The sequence below is a fragment of the Mastomys coucha genome, unplaced genomic scaffold (genome assembly GCF_008632895.1).
Source record: "Mastomys coucha isolate ucsf_1 unplaced genomic scaffold, UCSF_Mcou_1 pScaffold16, whole genome shotgun sequence".
Lineage (NCBI taxonomy): Eukaryota > Metazoa > Chordata > Mammalia > Rodentia > Muridae > Mastomys > Mastomys coucha.
This window is the reverse complement of record NW_022196898.1, coordinates 6,049,455-6,069,381: the sequence shown is the minus strand read 5'-3', so window position 1 is coordinate 6,069,381 and position 19,927 is coordinate 6,049,455. Positions and strand designations below refer to the sequence as shown.

The following is a 19,927-nucleotide window of genomic DNA, read 5'->3' as shown; positions in this document are numbered from 1 at the left end:
ACTGAGACTTTTTTTTTAAGTTTAAAAGAAGGACGGTGAAGTAAAAAGAGATGCCAAAGAGTAGTAGATACGGAATTGTCCAGAACCCCCAGGGAAAGAAATAGACTCTCTCTTTAATTCATACCATTGGGGAGAGGACTTAGGCTTTGTGGTTTTCTCTCATTTCTAGATACAAGTTGAAGTTACAGAAAGATATATACATACACACACACACACACACACACACACACATATATATATATATGTGTGTGTGTATGTATATGTTGTTGAAATTCTCTTAGAAGAGGCTTCTGAAAACAAATCAAATGAAACAAAATCAAAACTAAACAGCCATCGGCGTGGCTTGGTGAAACATGGCCCAGGTGGCCAGTCCTACATTTATTTATTTTTTAACTTATTTTTTAACTTAATTATTTTTTTTTCTTGAGGCAAGCTTTACTGTAGAGTCCTAGCTGGTCTGGATTTTGCTACATAGACCAAACTGGCCCCAAACTCATAAAGATCCACCGGCCTCTGCCTCTCATGTGCTGGGATCAAAGGCAGGTACTACCACACCCATTTATTCCTGACTTTCTTGCCACAGCAATAGCTATAGAGTGCTCTAGAGTTTCTGAACCTGGCCTGAGCCATCCCTCAGGGGCTACAAGGAACAACGGCTGGATCCAATGTTCACTGTTCTCTGGAAGCCTTTCTGTCACCAGAGTTCAATTGTTTTTGAAAATGTGCCTATGACTTGCTGGATACTTTAAACTCACCCCCTGTTACAGAAGACACCAGGGCTTGGGGTGGGAGCTAGAAGGAACGGTCACTCCCTTGCCGTTGCAGGGCTATCTGCTTGCCTCTAGCAGCCTCTCCACTCAGCACAAAGCCAAAGCATCCGGCCACCAAGCAGGCCTCCTTGGGCCGAGGTCTTCTGTGCTCACAGCATCCTGAGAATGCTATCTGGCATCAATGGGGACACCTCTTTCAAACCTGCACCCAGCAAGATACACTTAATAGACCCCGGCCCTTTTAACAGCCAAGCATGACGGCATTTAATAGGCTCCCAAAGCCAGCGCCTGGCTGCCAGGGCTCTGCCTCATTACTCACTGTTTTGGGAGGGGGTTGGAACCAATATGCACATTTTAGTCATGTCATGCCTGGGAACCCAACCAGTATTTTGTCCTGTTTCACCTCCACACTTCACCCTATTCAGCATTTTCAAAGAGCTGGCCTCTTGTGTTTGTTTGTTTTTGTTTGGTTGGTTCTGTTTATATTTAACCAAGTTACTTCATTTTGGCCATGGTCCTGGTTGTCTGCATATGCTTCAGATGCAGAAGTCTCTTCTGCGTGCTCTTGGCCATGGTACCAGCCAGGGGCACATCTGTACCTGAGAGAGGTAACAATGATGCAACTAGACCCACTTTGGCAGTGGGGAGGGAGGCATAGAGCAGGATGTGTTTTCTTGTGACTTGCAGCAGGGAGAAGCAATCAGGAGGTGTGGAATAGCCCAGTGGGCTTGTGGGCTTGAGCTTTGGGCAGTAAGGCCTCCTGGATAAGTGAGCCAGCCAGAAAATGCAGCCCTGGCTGTAGGTAGAAAGCAGAGTTGCTGAGAAAAAGTCAGGGGCATGAAAGAGAGAAAGAGGAAAATGGACCCCCCATCATGTCTCCATGATCGCTAAAATGTCAATTAAGAGGTCCTCATTGATTCGGGGCACCACAAGGAGCTGGTTTTAGCTCCTTGTGACACCCTCATGTGAGCTACTTTGTAAGTGCAAGTGGGACCCAGGAGTGCTCTGCCCAGAACAGCGTGAACAGCCATAAGCGCTTACAAACACAAGGACTGGGGTCCTTTGCAGGCAATGAGTGTTTATATTGAAGAGTTGGCCTGCCACTGTGGGTAAATGAATGCTCCCACTTCCATGGAGATAAAAAGGAAGCATTTGTGATCAGCAAGGAGAGCGTGTTCATTCTGGGGCTAAATGGCATTATAAAACTTCCTAATTAAGCATAGACGGCAATGAGATTTTAGTGTCATGCCTCCAGTTTAGCTTTACATACTGTGTACGCTGTTTAGTGCAGCAGTAACTATAAACATTGTTGTTACTGCCCCCAGCTGGAAAGCAGAGCAGTTTATGTCTGGAAGAAGAAAGAGATTATCTCCCATCTGCTCCTGCCCGTTACTCAGGGATGTGTCATTTTGTCTGCCGATGGGGACTGTCACTAGGCTTGCAGTTAGTCTTTTTAATACTGGTCACATGTATTAATTATAGTGTTTACTTGACATTTTGCTTCTACCCTTAACTCTATAAGTTTTGTAATTCCTCAGAATGTTCCTTTTTCTGAGATTAGATGAATTTATGGATGCTTTTTTTTTTAAATACAAATAAGTACAGATGTAATTAGACACACTTGAAGCCTGTTTTTCACCATCTATCAATTCTACATGTAGATGTCTGGCTGATCTGCCCCAGGACAGGAGACATAGGATAGGAAAGGCTGCACCATGCTATGGTTCAATTTGCATAAAGTATGAAAGGGAGCAAGACTAATTACCACAGGTAGACTTCTGCTCAGCCTGTACCCCTGGGACAAAGCCGTGCTCTGGGAAGGGCCTGGAAGGGTGCTTTCCAAGCGTGTGCTCGGCATGCACAACCTACTGGGCGGGTCGGCATTGGTGAAATGTGGACTCTTCAGTGTTGAAAAGTCAAAAGCTGGGTCTGTGTGCAGGCAAATCATAATTAACTCCCCCTCCTCCAGAGCTAATTTGCTTAGGTAAATGAAACACTAGATGTGGGATCCCCTCCCTCAGACCAATCCTAAAGGCACAAAGAGCCTTTTCTGGAAAATCACCTTACTGAGCCTGGGTATTTTCCGATTATAAGCAGACCTAGAAATGATCATGACCTTATTACATTTTGGTTATTTGTCTGAATGTTCTGTTTTTCTGAGCCCTTTGTTTTGAGACCCTTATTATAAAAATAATTAGGAGCAATGATCAAAGGGGAAATGTATACATATTATATACACATGAACTTTTTTGGTAAAACTTGGCAGTCTGATCCGCAGGACGGTGTCAGGCAGACACTGTGCTGTGCCAACCAACAGACTCTATTATTTGAAAACAAACGCCAAAGCTGGGGGGCTTTTTCTTGGCGAGTGCTACATCATGGAGCTTTTACCTGGAGATCATTTTGGAGACATTAAGGTGAAGAGAAGTTCCCTAGAACTTCTCAGAGTTCATTTCTCAAACCATCGCAAGTCATCTTGCTTGTGGGTAACTCTAGAGAGATACACACACAATGCCCCTGGCAGGAGATGCCAGCGCCATTGACTGGAATCAGAAACGAGGGGACAGAATTCATAAGCTGGTTAAACAAAGTCACACTTCCCATAGACCCCCTTGCTCAAGCAGATAAGCCAACTAAAGAATCTGACAATTACAAAATTCAGAAAGTAAATTCATGCAGGAGCTAGTACATAGAGGGAGCTGGGGGGTGGGGAGTGGGGGAAGGGAACGGTAAAACAAAAACAAAACGAAAAGGTGGAGAACTTGAAAACACAAGCTTACCAACACACACAATGCATTCTATAGCCCGCTGTACTGGGAGGCGTTTCTACTGCTAAGGTGTAAATGCATTGTCTCATCATCTGAGAAGGTTAAGGCTGGGCTGGGTAACTTTAAAATGACAGTATATACTTCTATAGAACACACACTAAAGTGCTGCTGTAGTTCCATTTATTACAGGGCAGGAGAGCACTGGAAACATCATTGCTGCAATCAGCAACAACAGGCAAAGGCTTTGGCATCAGCACGGAATATACTGTCCTTTTAACCGTACGGGGGAAATCGATACTGAGCATGTGCGATGGAAAGAAAGCTGGCAAATGTCAGTGTGAAGAATGGGTGAAAAAAAGGAATGAGGGGGGTGTGGCATCTCAATCAAGATTAAAATGAAACCGATAAAGCAGCATATGGACTGGGTAACAAATCAAAAACATGTTTATCCACTGAAGGAACTGGTAAATGGAGACTGCCAGCACGTTGCCATGGAAACACTGACTGTTGAGCTGCACCATCTCATACCTTATCCAATACATTCCTGGTTGTTGGTAGTAGTCCAAAGACCCTGATCTCTTGATGGTAAACCCGTGGTCCAGCTGAGCAGAGAGAAATGGGGCAACTCAGTGGATCAACATTGTGCTCCAGAATTAAGACTCCAGTCCACTCTCTTCATTAACTAGGTACGTACGCACACACAGTGATGAGGCCTGTTCTGCAGAGCAGCTAGCTAATAACATAATCTGCACATTGAAAATAAAATAAAAATAAAGAAACACAAATCCCTTCCGAGTATCCTGGATGCCAATTTGTTAGGGTAGATTTGTCTGTCAAACAGGTTTTTAAATATTTAGACATTTAACTGCATCCTCCATTTCAAAAGCTATATAAACACCTCTTCTTCTGTTATATAGTAGAAAATATACAGTTAAACTCAAATCAGTGTTAGTCACTGTGAAAACACAGATTGGACACCCTCCCCAATAAGATCCAGTAGACTTAAAGTCACAGCTTTATAATTATGAAATAAAAGAGGAAAAGAATGGGGTTTGAAAAGGGCAAAATCATAAGCATTTAGATTTAAGAGAGTTGATATATATATGCAATATATATATGCATATACATATATATACACACACACACACACACACACACATATATATATATATATATATATAGTCCCTGAACTAAAGAGATGAGATAGTATAGTTTCTCTGGGAAAATAAAATTAAATAGAAAAAAAGAAAAAAGCTTTCTGTGTACATTAAAAGCACATATGTACAGTTAAGTGCTTAGCATTAACTAAAGACACAGCAAATACAACACATCTTAAGTTCCCACTACTGTCCATTCTGGAATAAGATGTTAGCTTTTGGCTACCTGGGAATAAAAGTCTCAACTTTCAAGTCCTGCTGCTTGCCTGAGCCCTGTTCTGCCCACCCAGGATGCACCTTGCTTTGGAAGAGAGATTCTGGAGCTCTTTCAAGTGTCTCACTGATTTGACGCTCCTGACAGATTCTACTTCTAATTCACAAAAGGCATTTCAAAAACATGCCAGGGTCCTAGGAATTTAAACTAGAAACCACTCTGAGATTTGGTATTCTGATTGGAAACTAGGCTCTACTAGTGTTCGGAGAAAGCAACATGAGGTTTTAATCTTCAAAAATGTGTTATTTCTTTTCTTTTCTTTTAAGAAAAAAAAATTCTAGCACACTTGTTCTCTGGAAGGTGGTAGGTTGGCCACAAAGAGGGCGATAAGTTACTAGTTCTCTAGTGCCATCTACAGGCAGACCGCCAGAGAGCAGGGCGTAAGAGCTATTGGACCAAGCTTTCTGGTACCACCAGTATTAGCTGATTAGTATGGATTTGTTCAATTAGACTGAAATGCTCTATTTGCATGAGCAAAATTCAAAAGGACAATGTTAAAGCATTAGGAAAATTATCAACTAAAACAATAAACAGCATTAAATGGGGAAAAAAATTGGAAGCGGCATCCTAGTCCCGGGCTTCTCTTCTCATCAAGCTGCGCAAATCTAATCAGGCCCCTCCCCCCAGCTCTCAGAGAGCCCTCCGTTAAAATGTCATTTCTAATTCCACTTCATGTCTATAAACTGTATTTTAATAACCCTTTGTTTCCTTTTCTCCTCTCTCTCTCTCTCTCTCTCTCTCTCTCTCTCTCTCTCTCTCTCTCTCTCTCTCCTTGCCCAACCGCTATGAAAGCTGGCAGGACAATGAAAATCCCTATCAGAGGCAGAATACCTCAGTTCCATGATGCTCCACTGACCACACTGCCTGACTCAACAGTGCTCGGTCAACCTCCCTTCTTTCAGAACAGCCCGATGACTCCCGAGAGCTCCAGTTGATAATGACTCTCCCAGCCAGCTCGGGACCCTTGAGGAGCCATCGTGTGAAGTCATTATTTGGCCTTCTTTTGGTCTCAGTAATGCTTGGAGTGAGAAGGAAGGCAGCAAAGGGGGCAAAATGAACAAGATTGTGTGGTTCAGATCACGAGTTCTTGTGTGGTTCAGAAATGGCACTTGTGAACAGGGGGTGCTTGCTGAGCCCATATGCCCCTTTGTTCTTGTGTCTATCAAGAAAGAGAACATGCCATAAAACCCTTTATAACCATTGCTGCTTTGTGCCAGGTAGATTTCTGACTAAAGAAAGACAAATCCCATGTAGAGACCAATGGCATGCTTATTTGTTTCCAGAAAAGGGAAAGGAAAAAAAAATCTATAAACTGATACTCCAATCTAATTTTTAAAAAAAATTCCAGGAGTGCACATAATTAAAAAGAAAAAGACTATGTAAGATAAAGACAATTTAAAGTCAATTTCATAGCCTCCCAGGAACACATATTTGCTTGAGGGAGAAATCTGCTTGAAGGAAACTTATTTTTTACTTTAATTTATCAAACAAAAATAATCACCATGTTATATTTGTTGAAGGCATTCTTATCATAGGGGAATAAGACTGAAATTATTAAATTGTCAAGTGGCCTTTATAGACTCTACCATTCATAAAAGTATTTACTTCACCTTCCACTAAAGTCCTGTCTCACAAAAGAGTATTGCTTTGTCGTCATACTCAAGAGTTTGGAAGGGAAGATGATTTAACGACAGGGTTTCTTTTTCCTTGTGATAAAACTGTTACTAATACTTAGTCTTTATGCTTTAGGATCAGAAACAAGTTTATGGAATTTGCCAGTGTTATTCTGAAAGCTGAAAGCAAGGCAGACACATTGGTCGGCTACTAGTTCCCAGCTCCACCCCATGTCTTGAAGCTTCCCAGGGGTCCTCCTAGAAAGCAGAGTCGCTGCTGTGGGAAGAGCATCCTGGAGAAGGTGCATAATAATTGCAGTCCCTTTCTTTTGACATTGATATTTTTCATACTTGAGATTTGAATGACAGGGGCTAACATAAAGATTATACGGAAGTGCCGTGTAATGCCTAAAGCACCTTAAAGAATTCATTGAACTCATGTGTAATTCAGAGTTACAGGGGGGTTGATTGCCATGAAAAATATGCTAGAGATTAACTGAGACCTCTGTATTCAAAATAGCATTTGTGCTGAGCACAGTGGCCCACACTCAGCAGAGTGAGGCAGAAAGGTTGCTTCAAGTTTGAATGAAGCCAGCAAGGGCTACATCATACATTCGAGGTCAGCATAGTGTACAGGACCAGCAGCAAACCAAACAAAAACAAAAGAACACAATCGCATTCAAAATGGTATAGTCCTGATGCTTAGAAAACGTGTCAGCGACCACTGATAATTATGTTGAGATATTTTGATAAAGTTTTAAGAAATTCATAAATGGATTCAGAATTTATCAGTGTCTAATTAAAACAGGATTTGCCCTCAAAGATATATCATTTGCTAATGGGAAAATCACACAGAAGTTTCTGTCCATAGTCATTACAGGACTCCCAGAACACTAAATAAACCACTGCTGAACAGCTAAGCCAAACTTAACCAAAGACCAAGTAAAATGAAATTATGGGGGGAAAAATGACCCAGGTGGGAAAAACACTCTCTGTAACTGCCATGAGCTCCAAGTAGGAGCAGGGAAACATTCCTTTTTGTGGACAATGGTGTTGACCACTCATTCCAAAATGGTGGCCTACTGAAGCCAAATCTTTTGGAAGACCTATTGAAAATAGAACTGTGGTTTAGCTGTGTTTTACAAGAGATGGAGGCTTGCAAAAATTCCTGATGGATGTTAGCTGATGACAAAGAATGCCAACATTCTGGAAAACATGGAGGGCAGTCGGTATTTTTTCCCCCACTACATTTTGGAAAGAGATAAAGAGAGGCAAAAAGAACAACATGAATGTGTCAAACCTCAGCATTCCTGAGGAACATCCCAAAGAGCTTATAGTCTATGGATAACCATCAGTTTACTCACTTGTCATCACCCACAATGTACTGAAAAAGGTCCCTGTGAGATTTGGACAGCAAGAGCAAGCACATCTCTGTGCTTCTTGCAAAGTGAGGAAGTCCCTATCAGACACAAGTCTTAGCTTTGGTACTCTAGCAAGATCAAAACCAGGAAGAAAAGTAGAATACCGAAACACCCATCGAAAGGATTGACCACTGCACACAGCGCATGAGCTGAGCAGCAGGGCTGTCGCAGCGTGAATACTCTCCCAGGATCCCCTATCATCCTGCTGCAAGTTCTTTGTTGAGAAAAGGGAAACAGCCCGAGTGGGTCTCACAGAGTGCGCTGCTAAAGCGTACATACTCTGGCTAAAGAGGAAATTGTTAAAAATTCAAGTTATGTGAGACGTTGATATATGTGCACTCTAGAATTTGACACCAGGAAGTTTGAGGTTTTAGTGTTTCTCAGACCAATTTAATCTCTGTTAGAGAAGCTATCAGATTACATATAGTATATGCCTGCATGTGTAGAACAGGAAAAAAAAAATCCAGGGCACCCTCATCAAATAAAATGGTAAATGATAAAAGTTGTCAACTTAACAAATTTCTAAGGAACAAAACCTTGTGACTTCACTGGGCGTTCCTGCAACTCGCTCTCTCTGAAGGTCAGTGTTTGCTTTCTGCTCTGTTTTGGCTTTCCCCTGGAGTGGGTGTTCACAGCTACGTTGCTCTAGACGCTCTCTGCTATGTTACCTCCCTCTCAGCTTCACTTTCAGGTTCTAGCAAAAGGACGCTGAATGCTTTACACGAGAGTCAAGAAGTTTACACTGGCATAGAGTCCAGTTTGGGGAGAGAGTTGTTTTTTTTTTCTTAAAAAAAAAAATCATGAAATTAATATATGCTGCTAGATACCCTGGAGGTATTGGATAATGAGGCACCCAGGGAAACAACCCGCACATACACACCCTCCATGGCTGTCTAAAGAAATGACCCACTATGCTGTGTCCGGGAGGAATCTCCCGGGAATGCCTGTCTCTCGGGAGGGCTGCTTTTTAAAAGCTAGAGGTGGATATTTCAGATGCTTACTGCTATTACAGAAACTCCAGCTGCGGTGCTGCTCGGCTTGGGGCCCGTGTTGAAATGCTTCTTGATCTTGCCAGCTACTGACAGCTGATGCTCATTTTCTGGGAGACCATCATCCTGGAGGATAAAAAGAGTGAGAGACAAAGAAAAAAAAAGGGTGAAAGTGAGATACTCGGAAGTGAGGTCAAAATCCCTGAATCAGGTCGGGATCTTAGAATTGGAAGAGGTCGGAGACCAATCAACCAAGATTTTCACAGGAAGCTGTCGTTAAAGGCGACCCCTCCCCCGCTCTATTCACTGTTTTCCTTTTCTGTCTGCATTTTAATTGCTGGCCCTATACCATCAGACCATTGGAGGTTTGTCTCCAAACCCCAAATCTTCTGACTTTGGTTACTAATAAAATCTATTTTCAACCTTGGCTTTGTGGACATATGTTCCATGAAAAGATAATATGGCCGACCCCAAGCCCCTCAAAGTCAACACGTCTCCCTCTCCCTCCTAGCCCATAATTTAGCTCCAAAGCTAAGGAGACCAGCAGACCTGGTCTCATGCATGGCCATAAATAAACTCTTTTTTTTTTCCTATGGCTGCTTAATTGGCCATTCTAAAATCCCAGACAACCCACTGGGCAAAAAGTTCTTCCCTAAGTTTTAAATCCTCTTTACTGCCTTCAAGTCATCTGCAATTATGACTCTGCCATTCCGACACAGTCCATGTTAAAGCTCCTTTTAGCTAGAACTTCTGCTCTCTGCAGAACAAAGCCATCCTCTGGACTGCCAGTGGCCAGGGATGTAATTATGCCTCACCACTTACTAGTTCACGACCGATGAAAGACTGCAGGATCCCTGAAAGCAGAGACTGCGCTTTACTCCCTGTTGGATCCTCAGGTCTTAGCACAGTGCCTGGGCACATGCCACACATTTAATAAATAATTACGGAATCAGTAGATGAACGGAAGGACAATAGGGTGTACCTGGTAAAACCCAAACCTGGGAGAGATGTCTGTTTTCATTCTCTGATCTCTTTTTCTTTCCCCTTCTTCACTTTACACATTACTTCTTGTCTCTGTCCAGAAAAAGAAACCTGCTCTCCCCCAAGCATGACATGCATGCTTTCTGCGTGAACCGCTGTCTCCACATGGGTTCTGTTCCCCCTTTCAGCATCAGATCATTCATTTATCCAGTGGGTATGCACTACATGTCTAGATAGGACCAAGGCTTTACTGGTTAGTGTAAGAAATGATACCAAGTAGAAATATGCATGGATCTGATTCTTTGAGACTCTTGACCTTCCTTTGCTTGAAGACCTAAGTCCAAATGACCTGTTCTAAGACATTTTCTCCATTTAAGCATAATCCATTCTATGGTTTTTTTTTTTAAGGTCCCCCGTGTCCTTTATCTCGTCAGTTTGATCATATACTTATATTTTCTGGCATCAAGATACCTTATTAGTCTGCCATATTATATTTATCCATGGCCTATTTATTATCTATGTATCCTCCTTTTCATTATTACTATGCTGTACCTCTCTCTCTTTTCCAAGGTTTCTGCAATCATTCATGCAAGCACTTGGTTCTCTGACCTATGCACAGTAGGCATTCATGTTACAATGAATATTAGTGGCCAGAAGAAGGAATTAACTAATAGGTCTATTTTTAATTGGAACCAAATCTGGAGGAACACTTTTCAACGATGCAGAGGGGAAAGTGATCCCATTTTATGGCACGAGCCAGAAATAAATGCTGAAATGGCAGAATTTTGGGGGAAGTGACAGAAAGAGGGCTGGGTGAAATACCTACTATGTTGAGAGCTATGTTGGAGATGCCAGGCTGTGGGAGAGAGTAATGACCTCTGCCTGCTTGAAGACTGTGTGCTAAAGGGGGCGGGGGCAGGGGAGAAGTGCATGCTGTGACAAAATATGAAACAAACCAACAAGATAAGGAAGGATGGTCACAGGCAATTAGCTCCAAGACTTGATGGGAAATCCCAACGTGGTTGAGAAGAATGAGAATATATTGCCCCACTGTGAAAAGGCTTGGAAAATTGCTCATGGGGAATGTATTTGAGCTGGTCTTTAAGACAACAGGCAGGGAGGAGAGATGGTGATATTTTGGTGCACAGTGTGTCCAAGTGGTAAGCTATTGCCTGCCAAACAATGAGTCACTTAGGTTATCTCTAGATAAGAATTTGCTCAGAAGGATAATGATGGGGGAAAGAGAAAATAGGAGAACATTGTCCAAAACAAGTAGAAGCATAGTTTTAAAATACAAAAGAGCTATGCTTCTCTTTTGTTAAAGGTTTAGTTTTATTTTATGTGTGTGGGTGTTTTGTCTGTGTGTACATATGTGCACCACATGTGTGAGGAGCTGGTAGAGGCCAGAAGAGGGCATCAGAGTTCCCTGGAACTAGAGTTACAGATGGTTGTTAGCTGCCATGTGATGGCTGGGAACTGAACCCAGGCCCTCTTCGAGAGGGGAGAGTTCGCTGAACCACTGAGTCAAATCTCTAGCCCCAGCCATGCTTTTAATGAGACTGATGTAGTGTAATACATGTGAGCATTGAGCTGCCTCCTACGCAGACATCATCTTGGTAGCTCCCCTTCTAGTTTTTTGACGCTATGATGTTGATAACATCGATGTTGGATGATGATAACAAAGGTGTGGCCTGGACTCTTAAACAAATTTTAATTTAAACAAACTCAGTGGTGTAGATAAATGTCACTTCCAACATTATACTATCAAAACAGTGCCTGAAATTTTAGGTGGTGAACTATCCTTGGAATCTAAGTTAGAATATTTGAGAAATTACTTGCACATTTCACAAGGTGTGGAATGAGATGGAAAGTCTTACCATCATGTCTCTGGCCCCATTGGAGCTTCTTCTTGGATTAAAGGGACCACTCTCATACATGATGTTTTGTGAGGTACTGTTACATTTCCTGTAATAGTGTAGACATATGCTACCTGAGTCTGGCTACAGTTCCAGGCCACCTCAGGCAAAGCACTTGATAATGACCTTTCCACTCTGAGACAGGTTGAGAAACTATGATGAGGTAGCAAATTTAGGTCAAAGAAACTTGTAGTCTTAGTATAAGCCAGAGGTGAAAGGGGAGGAGGGAGACGGCAGGAAGGGATATGGATGGAAGGCAGAAGCAAAGAGGAACTTCCAAATAAGGACACTCTTGTTCTCTCAGGCAAGCTGAGCCACTGGCAGAGTGCACACGGTTGAGATGTAGGGGAAGGTTGGCTAGCAGGAAAAGGCAGGCAGAGGACAAGTAAAGGAAGGGTTAATTATTGGTGGCTCTATGCTGACAATCCAGACTTGATGCTCTTTATCCCCAGATTAGTGCCCACTGTAGACATTATCAGTGCCATCTGACGATGGACACACTGAGGCTCAGAATGGGGTCATCATTTGCTCAAGGTTAAGTCAAAACTGAAACATGCCTGGATTATTCTTTCTACCAAACCACACTCCATGAATAGAGGACCATCATTCTCATGGGGGTCCTTTGTACCTAGATGCCAAGTTAATTTAGTGCAAATATTCAATGAGTTGCATTTTCCACTATGAAAGTCACATGGTAGTGAGGTAAAATGTGAGTTCACTTAGGGGCAGAAGAAACCAGAGGATACTTGGGCGGGCAAAAATCAAGTCTGAGGAGGATTTTGAGGTCAGTAAGAGGGGTGGTGAGCACATCAGGGAAATGTTCCTTCAGGGCATCATTAGAAACTTCTGTGTTAAGTGGAGACTGGGCATCCATTCATCTATGGCATGGAATATTCACCTAATAGGGCCAGGGCTCCAGGATCATAGGACATATAGGATTGTGCCAAAAGGGCTCACCCTGAATGAAATGGAAGCTGTGCTTTGCTGACACTGGCATGGGTTCTGATTCATAGCTTAAGTTCAGGAAAGACCAAAGCAGTTTAATAGATGCAGCCATCATTTGACTCCAGACATGTGCAACCCATGCCGCCAGCAGCTTTGCCAGTTTCCCTCACCAGGCTCTCCCAGGCATGTGCTCGAGGAAAGGGTTTCTTTCCACCGTCCCACAAGGCACTCCTTTCTTATCCCCCAGCCTGATTCTGATTCTCATCTCTGCTCAGATCTCCTTGTGACTCTTTCTGATGCTGGAGGTTTGGGGGCTTCCAGCCTTAAATTTCACTGAAGGTTTGAGCTTCACTGGGACTATCAGACCAGTTCATGTGGAGGCAGCCAAAGGCACCAGACTCTCACAGACTGGCAGAGATAATCTGGGCCTCATAAATCCTAGCACACTTCTTCAATGAAATAAAGTTTCTCAACTACAGGAGGCAACACATGCACATTCACACCACACACACACACATATACTCTCACACACACACATACACTCACACACACATACACTCACACACACATACTCACATACACCATAGTCACACACATAGTCACACAAGTCACACACACACACCACACTCAAATACTCACACATAGTCATATAGCACACACTCATATATGTATATATATATGACATATCACACACACTCACATATCCATACACTTTATACTCATGCACACAAACACATAGTCATAAACCACACATTCACACCTCCCCACACATTCACACACTGCACACACACACTACACACATACACAGAGTCCCACAAATTCTCTCTGTCTCTCTCAGTATCTCTGTGTCTCTGTCCATCTGTCTGTCTTGTCTGTCTGTCTGTCTGTCTTTCTGTCTGTCTGTCTCTCTCTCTCCCTCCCTCCCTCCCTCCCCCCCCCTCTCTCTCTCTCACACACACACACACACACACACTGCAGACAACAGGTTTACCTCATTTCTTGGTAAAATTTTTGAAGGCCTTGAGTATAACAGGATTACAAGACATAAAGAACCAGCTTTTCAGGCCTCTGATGGGCACCTGAGCCATATAGATTGATGGTAGGAGTTAGCTAACTTACTGTTTTGCATCAATGCAATAAATAGAACTCACTAAAAACATACACTTTTATATATACATCTTTATCACTATTACTTAGAATAGATTATGTGCCAAAAACTGTGCTATGAATTTTCTAGATGTGACAAACCTGGCAGTATTTTACAAATCACTGTAGTATTATTACCATACGCTCTGGTTTGGGAATCATTTCTGAAGTTTGACTCAGGCTGGTTGTGGTTTAAGGCTAGTGGTTTTTGATTTAGAAACTCCCATCCACCACTTGGCAGAACATTGCAACTGACAAGAACAAAATTAGTTTGCAAAATGGAAAATGAACTCTCCCAGCTGTCTGCAGGAGAACTAACCTCCTGGTCTGCATTCTCTCAGGGTTGCTGAGGAAGAGCTGCGGGGAGGGGGAGTGGGGGCTCGGATGTGAAGTCACTCTTTCCTTGGGGAAGCATGTCAGGGTCGTTCGTTAGAAAGCTCCCTTCCCCATGGCTTTTGGGTTTGAATCAGGGATCTGGTTTCCAGTCTGTTTATTGCCAGGCTCTATTATTAAAAATATCTGTAGATTTATGAGAAGCAGTGAAGCCTTGTATATTTACTATGAGGATATTCTGATTTAATGTAAAGCAATCCAAGGTTCATTATCATGCTCTTTAATAACCGCTGAGTTTTACCTGCCAGCTCATTGCCCATTGTTCTTGTTAACATCCCCAGCCCCAACATGACCCCAGGACTTCCAGCATTCAGAGTCCTCTGAGTCTGAGATTCTCACTGCACTTGGCGTAAGAAAAGAAAACGCCCAGATGGAAGTGACTTTTCGGGTCGCCATTGGTAATTTATGAATACAGATAAGTAATTTTCCATTTAATTACAATGTCACTGGAGCTTATTTCTTATCACCCACTCTACCAGCACAGTGGGGGGAGCGCATCTGTATTTTTGTGGTTGAACTCTATTAGTTTTCATGGACTAAGATATCATCTAGACTTCTTTTTCTCTTCTTTCTCTTGTTCTTTTTGCTTTTAGAGTACCTTGTCTCAGCACTATCTTTCCAAAGGAATAATTAGGTAAGATAAAGGAAGCAATACTAAATGTAAAGGCTAAGGAAGAAAATAAGAAGTCTTCACTTGGTACTAGTACTAGCTTATCTTATTTAAACCAATCCTTTCATTAGAATCAAGGCTGGAAGCTGGTCTGGTGCTATCACCAGGGAGCTTTGGAAAGCCTCCATGGTGACCAATGGGTGTCTACAGGCACAGTCAGTCACTGGGACCCGAATGAAGCTTCATGGAGCTTCATGCTTTGTCGTCTCTCTGCCTTTGTTTCTTCATCACTAACCTCAAGAAAATAATGAAGAAGAATGTAAATTAAGAAATTTATTAAATTGAGAGTGTTTGGAAAATGGCACAGGCTAACGTAGCTTAGCAAATTAGACAACAGCAAGACGAAGAAAGCAATACAGCATTTAAATATATTATGGCTCATTAGATCTGGATTAGAAATGAGAGATTTTTGCTGTGGAAGTATCTGGTCATCTATCTGAACTTTCCCCCAAGGTGCACTACTTGTCAATAAAGCCTCATTTCAGTGAAAGGGACTGCTCCTTCTTCCTAAACTGATCAAGATATGTTACAGTCTATTCCTGTTAGTCACATAGCAAGCCAGTCTAAGTCCTGTAGCCCTGCCACTTAGGGTCCAAGGAGGTGAGTGACCTTGGCTGTGACAGTTGACATTTTAGAACTGTATTAAAGCCAGTATCCACAGGGCTGCTAATGCACACGTCACTGAGAAAGAGCTTGTGGGATATAAATAGAATCACTCGGGGGCTACCCATATACCAACACACACCATCATTTTCATTTTACCATTGCATGACAACAGATCACACAATTGTTGCCTTTATCTAGACCATATCCAGTAAAAATTGCTAAGTACCTAAGAGCTGGTCTTCAGATTGCCAACTCCTAACCTTTATGTATGGGCTTCTCTTCCTATCCTCCAAAAAGGGTAGACAGATTGATTTTATTTTCCCTCTGTCTATTTTCTTTGGCAGGAAAGAGGTTTGGGAAGAGAAACAAATTTGCCTGAAGTCACCAGGTTGGACGAGGCTCCCTCCATTCCTTTCACAAGAGATTTCATATCAAGGATGCCTTTGTCCCTGTGGCTCAGTGGACGCCTGTGATAAGCCACCCATCATCGAGGATGCTTTCCAGGCTAAAGAAACTGTGGAGCAAGGTAGAGCTGCTATCTAGGATGTATTAAAAAAAAATAAACATGAACTTGCTTAAAGGACACTCCAGGATGAAGGTTAAAATAGGTAACTTTGCTGTGTGTGTGTGTCTGTCCGTATTTCTACTGCTGTGTGTGTGTGTGTGTATGTGTGTCCATATTTCTACGCTGTGTGTGTGTGTGTGTCCGTATTTCTACTGCCCTTCTGCTCTAGTTTCTGTTTCATTAGAAATTGCCTTTTCAATTCCAAGTGGGCCAGGTGGAAGGTCATCATATAAGCAATACAGAAAGTCGGGACTAATGAGAACACAGGAAATGTTTTCTGCAGGCATCCAAAGGGTTTACATAACTATTATTACTTTTAGCCCCCTCAGGGAGAGACTTTCTGTGGTGGCCAGATATAATCTGATTGCCAAATCCAAAATGTCTTGTTAAATTTATATCCCTTTAAATCCCTAATTCATTTATTTTGATGGCTTGGTCTTTTGTGTGTTGACCTTAACAAGGCTAAACGCTGGTTACCAAAGCTTACTGTTAAAATTTATTGTTTGGAAGCAAAGAAAGCAAGCTGTTTCTGACTAAGTTGTTCTAGAAAGATAATTTCAATGTGAAGCTGACTCTTTGTTTTACACCAAACTTTAAAAAGGTTTCTCTAAAACCAACATGCGTTTTGCCCCATGAGAATGTCAAGTTTACTTGAACCGCATAGAGGGATATCGTGTCTTATTTTAGATCTAGATGCTGTATTTACCTTTAAAAAATGCTTATGTGCTTTGAGAATCTTAGAGGAAAAATTGAAATGCAGCAGAAACGCAGATGCGCAGAGGTTCAGAACTGAGGGAGGGACTGGCCAGACACAGGGCTTGTGTGAAACTGTGAGCAAGGTGGCTGAGGGAACAGGTGTTTGTACTGAGGTGTGCCAGCTGCCTCATGGATAAAGCCTGAGGTGTCTTGCTTTTGTGCGTCTACTATGGAAGGCTCGGGAATATTATTAGTGTGTGCTTTGGAATCGGAATATAAGGACTTGTTTCCAGCAGTGTCACGAGGAAGGTTGTTTTGTGACCCATACCCACAGTCTGCCGCAGCTGACCCATCTGAGGACTTCTCCCGCCATGCTTTCTCCAGCCTTCTCCACAGAGGCTTCTGGCCCAGCCCTGCTCACTGCCTAAAGCTGTTTGGCTGAGCTGGACAAAGTTCATGGAGGGCAGGTCTGAGAGACAGTGAAAACATGTTTAGGAATCTAGAAGGACTCCTGTCATCTAAAACCTCGTTCCTTTAGAAAGCAATGCTTCAAATCTTACTGTTGAATCTCTGTGGTCACCTAGCTCAGTTTTTCCAGGTCTCACATGTAACTTGGTAACTTGGGTGCATCACGGGTACATCAGAATGTTAGATGAACCCACAAAGACCATTCTAAATCAATTACTGCCATCAAGACAGCCTGTAGCTGACCTGTGTAGCTCTTCCCTCTCACACGCCTGAGAGAAGGTGTGACCACTGAGTTGGACCAGCTAGTCTGAACAGGGAACTGACTTGAGGTAACATTACCACGAGGTCAATGCCATATGGCACTCCTCCGTTATATTCCCTGTATTTTTAGTTATTACAAGACAAGGGCAGACATAGTGTGATATACTGGGCTCTCAAGACTTTGAGCTTGAAGTGTGGGAAGTTTGGCTATTAATTCTGTCTTAACTCCAAGTGAGACTACATTGGGAAAATCATATCGCATGGATTCAGTCATCTCATCTCTGAATTGGGTCAAATAACAACAACGCTATCTTGTAGGCTTCTTAACCAGGCTCAAGTAAGATGCTGTCGCATCCTTCCTACTTTGTAGGAAGAGATAAGTTTGGCTTAGCATCCTGACGCAAACACAAAGGTTAGTGGAGCTCAGGATTTGTGAGTGTGAGTATTTTTGAGTGGGAGCTACCCTGCCCTACTGTCTTTGGGATAAGGAGATGAGTACCTTCACATCTGCACAACATTTTGGAGACTCTGCTACATGAAAAGGCCTAAAAGAAACCTTGGCTCATGTCCCTACATGCCTATGTTCACTAATATTTTCTTGCTCTATAAAGATAACCTTATCGCAGTGTATGAACAATTACATCCAGACATGGGAAGTACTGAGCTGATGAACCATAACCATTAACTGATCCAGCATGTGTGAGATCTCCAGCATGTACGAGCATGCATGCCACCTCATCTGTTAAGTGTATTTCCCATCAAGCCTTGTTCTCTGTAACTATTTTAGAAGGAAGAGGCATGTCGCCTAGGTGACACTTCAGAGAAAGGAATGGGAACATTTTGTTGCCTTCAAGCTGGAGCTGTATCTGGCAGTAGGAGGTTGACAGAATCGGTGTTTGTGAACTAGTGATTCTGATCATGTCATGCCTGTTTCTATGAACAAATGTGTATCTGTTTTTGATGCTGGAGCTAACAACCATTCAGCCTAATTATGGAGTTTCCCTATCTATGGTTGGGGACACCATGGTAACTGGGTTAGAAAGTCACCAAGTGGTGATGATGAACATAATAGATGAATATATAGAGGATGCTTAAAACAGTGCTGCAGAGCCTTGAACTTATGCCCTTTATGAATACTAATTATGACCTATCAGAATGGTCTTACTAATCATCGGTAGAGAGATACGGGATTAAAAATTCGTGGCTGTTCTTGAGGATGGTTCCATTGCTAAAGTGTCACCAGATCCTTAAAAGGCTGCCATAAGCTGTTCAAGAGCTTGGGAACAAAGAACCTCCAAGCCGCCACTTTGAAAATCCACTTTCGGAGGGCTACCAGGTGCATGAGTCATACTCGAGACTGAACAGTGCTTCGCTGAGCTCTCAGATGTGAGCAGAGAACCTTGGGTTACTTATATTCTGGTATCAAGACTGACTGGGAATATCTGTGCTGTCTTTTTTTTTTTTTTTCTGCGCTGTCTTATTAACAATTATCCAACCCCAGCCCCAATCTCACCACAGAAAGTCGCCGTGAGGCATGAGGTTCAAGACCACAGCCATGCCTGCCTCCCAGTTGGAAGGCAGTTCTTTAGGAAGCAAGCAAGATGGACATATCAGAAGCCTTCATGGAACACATGGGTGAGTTTGTAACTGACCTGGTCCACTGAGAGAGGGGAACCAAGCCAAACACAACACTTCAAGAAAGAGGCAGTACCATCAGGAAATCTGCAGATATATTTTTAAAGGATTGCTGGCAGTGATTATAGGAAAGAAGTGCACTTACGTTAACCCAGGGATGCTCAAGGACCTGAACGGCTGTAAATCTCTGGTCCACATTAACCAACAGCATCATGTTGATGAGCTCCTGTGAGGGGAACATTAGACTCCATTTATCCAACCTTGGAGAGAGAAGCTGGGGGTTTGCTAATTCAGGCTCGTGATCTCAGTTTGTTAAAGCATTTGGGAAAGTTCACAACCTAAACCATGTCACCCCACTCACCCATGACTAGCTGGAACACACCTTCGAATTTGGAACACAAATATACTTCTTGTTTACATTGATATCTACTTGATATATTTTTGTGCAGGTTAGAAAAATTATTTGATATATTATATTGATAAATATTTAAGTAAATCTTAGAATACTTTTAGATGCAAAGAAATTATTCATGTTAAATAATAAGTGTTCCAACTTTTTACTAAGATGTTTTAGCTTAAAGCCAGATTCTTTAGTTGCTTAGAAGTCACATTAAAAATAAACGAGCCGGGCAGTGGTGACACACGCCTTTAAT

At 42.4% G+C, this 19,927-nt stretch overlaps 1 protein-coding gene across 9 annotated transcripts in view; it reads right to left on the bottom strand.

The window, feature by feature from the left end:
- Positions 1-19,927, bottom strand: part of Dclk1 (doublecortin like kinase 1) — a 299,253-nt gene that overhangs the window by 13,388 nt on the left and 265,938 nt on the right. For 5 of the 9 annotated variants that reach the window (XM_031373868.1, XM_031373870.1, XM_031373873.1 and 2 more), the window contains 2 exons: positions 19,420-19,500; positions 9,005-9,118 (listed from right to left, as the gene is read on the bottom strand). In XM_031373868.1, the coding sequence (XP_031229728.1) occupies positions 9,005-9,118; positions 19,420-19,500 (195 nt within the window). Of the gene's footprint in view, positions 1-4,066; positions 4,141-9,004; positions 9,119-19,419; positions 19,501-19,927 lie in introns of all 9 variants that reach the window. The other 4 variants (XM_031373869.1, XM_031373871.1, XM_031373877.1 and 1 more) reach the window with 1 other exon arrangement.